We start from the raw sequence: 10,000 nt of genomic DNA on the forward strand, positions 1-10,000 counted from the left end.
AAAAGCAGTGTGCACGCCCGCCACACGGGGGCGCCAACCGGCCCCAGCAGCTCCAGCATGCCCGTCGCCTCCCAGCCCTGGCACAGCACCGCCATGCCCTCGCGCCAACCACTCCGCCACAGCACTGCACGCAGCAGTTCGGCCAGCCCTGACGGGGGCACGCCCGTCATCATCTGCAGATGGAACCGGTTCTGTAGGGAGCAGAGGAGAACGTTAGTGGTTCTGTAGGGAGCAGAGGAGAATGTTAGTGGTTCTGTAGGGAGCAGAGGAGAACGTTAGTGGTTCTGTAGGGAGCAGAGGAGAATGTTAGTGGTTCTGTAGGGAGCAGAGGAGAACGTTAGTGGTTTTGTACGTTAGTGGTTCTGTAGGGAGCAGAGGAGAACATAAGTGGTTCTGTGCGTTAGTGGTTCTGTAGGGAGCAGAGGAGAACGTTAGTAGTTCTGTAGGGCAGAGAGGAGAATGTTAGTGGTTCTGTAGGGCAGAGAGGAGAACATTAGTGGTTCTGTAGGGCAGAGAGGAGAACATTAGTGGTTCTGTAGGGCAGAGAGGAGAACATTAGTGCAGAAGTATACAGAACAAATTAACTCAAATTGAACATTTGTGTTATATTATCCACATCACCTGGATTAGTAGTTAGGCACCTGTGTGTGTGTGTATGTGTGTGTGTTTGTGTGTGTGTGTGTATGTGAGAGAGAGGGGGGGGGGGAGAGACAGAGACCTGGATTAGTAGTTAAAGGCACTGACAATTTTCTCAAATCAAATCATATCAGATTAGATCCGGCCTTCAGGTATTGCACCGTTTGGGCAAAACATTGCAGCACGGAGCACTTTGACAGCTTGACACACAATTATAGTGGAAACAGGCCAAAGGAGCAGATGAGAAACGTCAATAAAACTTTAAATGGAAACAAAAAAACCAGAAATGAAAGCAAAATGAATATACAAGGGGAATTAAAAGGTAAAATATACAAATAGGATGAAAGACAACAAGGGAAATAAATAAATGAGCAGGCATAAATAAAACAATTATAGCTATAGACCAACATAAACAAAACATTATAGACCAACATAAATATAACATTATAGACCAACATAAATAAAACATTATGGGCTCTATTTTAATGGTCTAAAACGGAAGTGTCTTTGCGTGGGCGGATCTTGGGCGCTGTTTCTATTTTACCGGCATGTTAATGACTGTTTAGACGCCCGACGCAAATCTAAAATGGGGTGGTCTGAAGTAGCTACATTAATCATGGGTGTGGTTTGGGCGTGAACGCAATAAACCAATCAGAGCCGCCATCTCACATTCCCTTTAACAACAGGCACGCTTTGTTCCATAGCTGATTGCTATTATGGTGGCGATTTGCCAGGGCGCATAGAGCCGCTCAGCTCTATAATCACTGTTCAGTTGGGAACAGTTAGCTATTGATTTTTCCTCTGACAAAATGTAATGCAGAATTGTCAAAGACATACTTTCCGATGTTTTGGGGATCACTCACTGAAGCATGAGGTTATGAATGCATGGTGATATTTTTGCAATGTACAATGTAATCTAACATACTCTCCCCGCTGCCACTGGGGCATTTGGGTAGCCGAAATCTAGACGCATTCCTAGCGGCGGTAAATTAATTTGCTCAGCCTGTACGCCTTGTATCAAACCATAGGGATTTTATTGGCTGACGCCAGGGACTCATCCAATCACAGCCTATTTTGTTAGAGAGTCTTAAGGCGGGCTTTAACAGATAACGACAGTCCCGCGACGTGAACAACAAGGAAGGTGGCTATGGCTAACTAAGAGCCGGGTTGTTTGAATCGGGCGCTGGCCAACTTTGGAGAAGTTGGACTTTTCTTTACTTTTCTTTGAAAGTAGAGCAACACAATGCACTTAAGTCATTCCTTTTGAAGAAGTTTGCCGCTTTGGTCGAATCGGATAATGATATGGTCGTAGCTCGGCCTATTGCATGCCTAGGCAGTTTGAAAGACAATTTCCGCCAGCCCCTTGGATTAAGCGAGGTGAATGGTCTGATGCGAGACTATACATTTTAAAATGGCATCGGCTTGCATTCAACATCACGCCACGCTTAGATTTATGCCTATTTTTTCACATCTTAATGGACACCACACTGATTTCCCTCAAGGGTAATAATTTTTCTTGAAATTATGTATGGTTTACAGAAATGGAACTACGTTGTATAGATGAGAGGTGTAGGGGAAGTGTGGCAGCACAGCAGTGCCAACAGGCCCTTCCTACCAGGCAAGGCAACAACGAAACAGGCAACAAGTTGACAACAACGGTGTCGATTCCCACGAACTCCACAGTAGGCTATTTACAATATTTTCTGTAAAGTAGAGTTTGTAAAACACGTTATCATCAACTTAATGCACGCGACAACTTTGTTTGAGCAGGAGAGAGAATAACAATGAATGGATGCAGCAACTACAGAAATTGTAGCCATACTGGCTGCTTTGTACTATCTATGGTTGCTGGTTAACAGCACATAAAAGCTGATTTAAGCTTAATTCACTTAACTCAAGACTTCAAGGCATCATGGATATAAAACGCTTGTTGTAAAATAAGGAGGATGGAGGGACATAACAAAGCCTGAGTTACAACAGAGGTAGCAATGATGCCGCTTAAAACCCAATAATGGTTATAATGCTTAGGTAGGAGTTATTTCAGATGGGCTACAAATAAGGTAGCAATGATGCTGCTTTAAAACCCAATAATGGTTATAATGCTTAGGTAAGAGTTATTTCAGATGGACTACAGCAAGGTAGCAATGATGCTGCTTTAAAACCTTAATAATGGTTATAATGCTTAGGTAAGAGTTATTTCCAGATGGACTACAACAAGGTAGCAATGATGCCGCTTTAAAACCTTAATAATGGTTATAATGCTTAGGTAAGAGTTATTTCAGATGGGCTACAGCAAGGTAGCAATGATGCTGCTTAAAACCTTTAATAATGGTAGCTTAATTATTTCAGATGGGCTACAGCAAACAAGCATAATGCTTAAAACCCTTAATGGTTAATGGTTATGGCTACAACAAGGTAGCAATGATGCTGCTTTTAAAACCCAATAATGGTTATAATGCTTAGGTAGGAGTTATTTCCAGATGGACTACAACAAGGTAGCAATGATGCTGCTTTAAAACCTTAATAATGGTTATAATGCTTAGGTAAGAGTTATTTCAGATGGGCTACTACAAGGTAGCAATGATGCTGCTTAAAACCTTAATAATGGTTATAATGCTTAGGTAAGAGTTATTTCAGATGGGCTACAACAAGGTAGCAATGATGCTGCTTAAAACCTTAATAATGGTTATAATGCTTAGGTAAGAGTTATTTCAGATGGGCTACAACAAGGTAGCAATGATGCTGCTTTAAAACCTTAATAATGGTTATAAATGCTTAGGTAAGAGTTATTTCAGATGGACTACAACAAGGTAGCAATGATGCTGCTTAAAACCTTAATAATGGCTATAATGCTTAGGTAAGAGTTATTTCAGATGGACTACAGCAAGGTAGCAATGATGCTGCTTAAAACCTTAATAATGGTTATAATGGGTAAGAGTTATTTCAGATGATGCAATGATGCTTTAAAACCTTAATAATGGTTATAATGCTTAGGTAAGAGTTATTTCAGATGGGCTACAACAAGGTAGCAATGATGCTGCTTAAAACCCTAATAATGGTTATAATGCTTAGGTAAGAGCTATTTTTTAGATGGATCTACAACAAGGTAGCAATGATGCTGCTTAAAACCTTAATAATGGTTATAATGCTTTTAGGTAAGAGTTATTTCAGATGGGCTACAAATCAAGGTAGCAATGATGCTGCTTAAAACCTTAATAATGGTTATAATGCTTAGGTAAGAGTTATTTCAGATGGACTACAGCAAGGTGGGCAATGATGCTGCTTAAAAACCTTAATAATGGTTATAATGCTTAGGTAAGAGTTATTTCAGATGGACTACAGCAAGGTAGCAATGATGCTGCTTTAAAACCTTAATAATGGTTATAATGCTTAGGTAAGAGTTATTTCAGATGGACTACAACAAGGTAGCAATGATGCTGCTTAAAACCCAATAATGGCTATAATGCTTAGGTAAGAGTTATTTCAGATGGACTGCAACAAGGTAGCAATGATGCCGCTTTAAACCTTAATAATGGTTATAATGCTTAGGTAGGAGTTATTTCAGATGGGCTACAACAAGGTAGCAATGATGCTGCTTAAAACCTTAATAATGGTTATAATGCTTAGGTAAGAGTTATTTCAGATGGGCTACAACAAGGTAGCAATGATGCTGCTTAAAACCTTAATAATGGTTATAATGCTTAGGTAAGAGTTATTTCAGATGGACTACAACAAGGTAGCAATGATGCTGCTTAAAACCTTAATAATGGTTATAATGCTTAGGTAAGAGTTATTTCAGATGGACTACAACAAGGTAGCAATGATGCTGCTTAAAACCTTAATAATGGTTATAATGCTTAGGTAAGAGTTATTTCAGATGGGCTACTACAAGGTGGGCAGATGCTGCTTAAACCTTATAATGCTTAGGTAAGAGTTATTTCCAGATGGACTACAACAAGGTAGCAATGATGCTGCTTAAAACCTTAATAATGGTTATAATGCTTAGGTAAAGAGTTATTTCAGATGGGCTACAACAAGGTAGCAATGATGCCGCTTTAAAACCTTAATAATGGTTATAATGCTTAGGTAAGAGTTATTTCAGATGGACTACAACAAGGTAGCAAATGATGCTGCTTAAAACCTTAATAATGGTTATAATGCTTAGGTAAGAGTTATTTCAGATGGGCTACAACAAGGTAGCAATGATGCTGCCTTAAAATGGCCTTAGGTAAGAGTTATTTCAGATGGACTACAGCAAGGTAGCAATGATGCTGCTTAAAACCTTAATAATGGTTATAATGCTTAGGTAAGAGTTATTTCAGATGGCTAGATGGGCTACAACAAGGTAGCAATGATGCTGCTTAAAACCTTAATAATGGTTATAATGCTTAGGTAAGAGTTATTTCAGATGGGCTACTACAAGGTAGCAATGATGCTGCTTTAAACCCAATAATGGTTATAATGCTTAGGTAAGAGTTATTTCAGATGGGCTACAACAAGGTAGCAATGATGCTGCTTTAAAACCTTAATAATGGTTATAATGCTTAGGTAAGAGTTATTTCAGATGGGCTACAACAAGGTAGCAATGATGCTGCTTAAAACCTTAATAATGGTTATAATGCTTAGGTAAGAGTTATTTCCAGATGGGCTACAACAAGGTAGCAATGATGCTGCTTAAAAACCTTAATAATGGCTATAATGCTTAGGTAAGAGTTATTTTCAGATGGGCTACAACAAGGTAGCAATGATGCAAAACCTTAATAATGGTTATAATGCTTAGGTAAGAGTTATTTCAGATTAAAAAAGGTGGCAATGATGCTTAAAACCCAATAATGGTTATAATGCTTAGGTAAGAGTTATTTCAGATGGGCTACAAACAAGGTAGCAATGATGCTGCTTAAAACCTTTAATAATGGTTATAATGCTTAGGTAGGAGTTATTTCCAGATGGGCTGCAAACAAGGTAGCACAATGATGCTGCTTAAAAACCTTAATAATGGTTATAATGCTTTAGGTAAGAGTTATTTCAGATGGGCTACAACAAGGTAGCACAATGATGCTGCTTAAAACCTTAATAATGGTTATAATGCTTAGGTAAGAGTTATTTCAGATGGGCTACAACAAGGTGGGCACAATGATGCTGCTTTAAAACCTTAATAATGGTTATAATGCTTAGGTAAGAGTTATTTCAGATGGGCTACAACAAGGTGGGCACAATGATGCTGCTTAAAACCTTAATAATGGTTATAATGCTTAGGTAAGAGTTATTTCAGATGAGCTACAAACAAGGTGGGCACAATGATGCTGCTTAAAACCTTAATAATGGTTATAATGCTTAGGTAAGAGTTATTTCAGATGGGCTACAACAAGGTTGGCACAATGATGCTGCTTAAAACCTTAATAATGGTTATAATGCTTAGGTAAGAGTTATTTCAGATGGGCTACAACAAGGTGGGCACAATGATGCTGCTTAAAACCTTAATAATGGTTATAATGCTTAGGTAAGAGTTATTTCAGATGGGCTACAACAAGGTTGGCACAATGATGCTGCTTAAAACCCTAATAATGGTTATAATGCTTAGGTAAGAGTTATTTCAGATGGGCTACAAACAAGGTTGGCACAATGATGCTGCTTAAAACCTTAATAATGGTTATAATGCTTAGGTAAGAGTTATTTCAGATGGGCTACAAACAAGGTGGGCACAATGATGCTGCTTAAAACCTTAATAATGGTTATAATGCTTAGGTAAGAGTTATTTCAGATGGGCTACAAACAAGGTTGGCACAATGATGCTGCTTTAAAACCTTAATAATGGTTATAATGCTTTAGGTAAGAGTTATTTCAGATGGGCTACAACAAGGTTGGCAATAATGATGCTGCTTAAAACCTTAATAATGGTTATAATGCTTAGGTAAGAGTTATTTCAGATGGGCTACAAACAAGGTGGGCACAATGATGCTGCTTAAAACCTTAATAATGGTTATAATGCTTAGGTAAGAGTTATTTCAGATGGGCTACAACAAGGCTGGCACAATGATGGTGCTTAAAACCTTAGCTTAGCTGGAATAATGCTTTAGGCTGATGTTTTTAAGCCACGCGATGTTTAAAGCCATACACAACGGTAAATTGAACAAAACTAAAGGTAACTTTAGCCTTTATAGGGCTGTATAAAGTTGTCCAAATTAATAGGTCATAATTAGGCGTTGTTGTAAAGATATTGCATGTAGACGCTGTAATACAGCATATAGGCTACTAAATTTTTAGGTCACCAATGTACCTAACAAAACCGAAATGGACAACATTATCAAGGCTTTGAATGTTCCGGCCTGTGCACAGGGTGTCTGTAGATTGGTGTGCAACGATTCATGCAGGCCTGTGGTCATGCATACCTAAAATAGCATCTGCATTTGCGCCACAGACTTTAGACCAGGGAGTTCCTAGTCTGTGGCAGAATTGTTTTCTGAAACTGCAGAATATCAACAGTGAACGCTTATACCGAACACTCGCCTTTTCACTGAACCGCCTGGTGGGCTTAATCGACCCCCTAATTTACAGGCACATACCTGTGGAGGGAAAAATTCCAATATGCTTGACTGCAAAATAGGAAAGACAAAAAAAGCGAGTATACAAAGTCAATTGCTCTGGGACGCAAAATAGACCCCTATAGCTATAGAGCAACATAAATAAAACATTATAGCTATAGACCAGAGAATACCAAGTACACTGTGAGATCACTAGTGAGAGGGTTTTACAAATGAGTGTAAGACTGAGAAGACTACAAACCTTCACTACCTGTTTCCCCTTTAAACACACATGCCACATAGACACCTGTTTCCCCTTTAAACACACAGGACACATAGACACAGGACACATAGACACCTATTTCCTCTTTAAACACACAGGACATATAAACACCTGTTTCCCCTTTAAACACACAGGACACATAGACACCTATTTCCCCTTTAAAAACACAGGACACATAGACACCTGTTTCCCCTTTAAACACACAGGACACATAGACACAGGACACATAGACACCTATTTCCTCTTTAAACACACAGGACACATAAACACCTGTTTCCCCTTTAAACACACATGACACATAGACACCTATTTCCCCTTTAAACACACAGGACACATAGAGACCTGTTTCCCCTTTAAACACACAGGACACATAGAGACACAAAGACCAGAGTGCTTGTTTTGGGGGCAAATTTGGGGCAGCCGTGGCAGGTTAGCACTTCGGACCTGTAACCGGAGGGTTGCCGGTTCGAACCCCGACCAGTAGGCACGGCTGAAGTGCCCTTGAGCAAGGCACCTAACCCCTCACTGCTCCCTGAGCCCGCTTGTTGATGCAGGCAGCTCACTGCGCCGATTAGTGTGTGTTTCACCTCACTGCGTGTACACTGTGTGCTGAGTGTGTTTCACTAATTCACGGATTGGGATAAATGCAGAGACCAAATTTCCCTCACGGGATCAGAAGAGTATACATTCTACTTAAATGAGGTGAGATTGTTGAAGGCTGGAGCCCGTTAACAAAATAACAGTTATGAAATGTAGTCATAATAAACGCTAGAGGTTAATGTAGTCATAATAAACGCTAGAGGTTAATGTAGTCATAATAAACGCTAGAGGTTAATGTAGTCATAACAAACGCTAGAGGTTAATGTAGTCATAATAAACATGTAGTCATAACAAACGCTAGAGGTTAATGTAGTCATAACAATATAAACGCTAGAGGTTAATGTAGTCATAACAAACGCTAGAGGTTCATGTAGTCATAACAAACGCTAGAGGTTAATGTAGTCATAATAAACGCTAGAGGTTAATGTAGTCATAATAAACGCTAGAGGTTAATGTAGTCAGTATAAGTATATATACTCTTTTGATCCCATGAGGGAAATTTGGTCTCACTCAGTGGGGTGGTATTGTAGTGGGCAGAGGGGTGGTATTGTAGTGGGTAGTGGGGTGGTATTGTAGTGGGCAGAGGGGCAGTGGGGTGGTATTGTAGTGGGCAGTGGGCAGTGGGGTGGTATTGTAGTGGGCAGTGGGCAGTGGGGTGGTATTGTAGTGGGCAGAGGGGCAGTGGGGTGGTATTGTAGTGGGTAGTGGGGTGGTATTGTAGTGGGCAGAGGGGCAGTGGGGTGGTATTGTAGTGGGCAGTGGGCAGTGGTATTGTAGTGGGCAGTGGGGTGTCAATCTGGCGTTGACATGACCGACCCAGGAACTGGCCTGGCTGCTTCTGATGCAAGTGAAGTGAAGTGCCTGGTGGCATAGACTAGAGAAGTGTGGTGTGGATATGTGTGTGTGTTTGTGTGTGTGTGTGTGTGTGTGTGTGTGTGTGTGTGTGTGTGTGTGTGTGTTGCTCTGATGCAAGTGCCTGGTGGCATAGACTAGAGAGCTGTCATAGCACCACTGATGGGAGGGGGTTGGGGAATGTTAAAGCAGAACTGCTACTTCCAGACTGGTAGACAAGAGGGAGTTTCCACTCGGGAAAATGAGCGGTATTCCAGCAGTGATAAGAGAGAGAGACAGAGAACTACTGCGCACCCCTCCTCTGGAATAATCTCCCTCCCTCAATTCCATTAGCAGACACCCTCCCTATTTTTAAGTCTAGACTTAAAACACACCTCTTTACTGCCTCCCATAGTTAGGTATGGTGCGGTGTGGAACTTCACCCACCTCAGGGTTTTTTGGAATGGACCACCCTGCTGTGTCTAGGGTTGCAAAGGGGCAGAACATTTCCGGTAAATTTCTGGAAACTTACTGGAAACTTTCCATGGGAAGTTAAGCTGGGGAATTTTGGAAATATTCCAAATTGGAACTTTAATGGAATTAAAGGAAATTATGGGAATTAATGGGAATTTACAGGAATTAACTGGGAATTTTTGGTAATTCCTACTTTTTCATATACAAGCATTAACATTTTGTTTCATAATAACCAATATGATTTGTTTGTTCATATTTTCGCTTAGCTTAGCATAAAAAGCTAGCTACCATGCTAGCGGGAATCTCATTCTCTGCATATGGTTTACTAGCGTGCTAAGCTAGCAACACTGAAACCACTGAACTGCCCAAGATACACCACGCCACTCAACAACAAAATCCAATTGGTTGGAACATTAACTATCTTGACTATCAGTTTGTTCAGTTAGAATCCCAGAAAATGGTAAAACAAGTAAAAAAAAAATGACACAACATACCACCCCAACCCAACCTTATAGATTATGTAAATTATATATACATTGTCCAGCTTAATCAGACTAATCAGATTAATCGTCCCATTACAGTTTAATTACAGTTTAATTACAGTGCAAAATGACGTACACCCATTTGAATGAGGACAAAAGTGACGACAAGCCCA

At 40.2% G+C, this 10,000-nt stretch overlaps 1 protein-coding gene across 1 annotated transcript in view; it reads right to left on the reverse strand.

Annotated features, from left to right (window-relative positions):
- The window catches only part of grin3bb (glutamate receptor, ionotropic, N-methyl-D-aspartate 3Bb), a 166,829-nt gene that overhangs the window by 50,917 nt on the left and 105,912 nt on the right, over window positions 1-10,000 (reverse strand). The window contains 1 exon segment of the mRNA XM_048251455.1: window positions 1-191. This exon segment is cut by the window's left edge and continues 4 nt beyond it. Coding sequence (XP_048107412.1) covers window positions 1-191 — 191 coding nt within the window.

Source organism: Alosa alosa, chromosome 9 (assembly GCF_017589495.1).
Source record: "Alosa alosa isolate M-15738 ecotype Scorff River chromosome 9, AALO_Geno_1.1, whole genome shotgun sequence".
In the NCBI taxonomy this organism is placed as follows: domain Eukaryota; kingdom Metazoa; phylum Chordata; class Actinopteri; order Clupeiformes; family Clupeidae; genus Alosa; species Alosa alosa.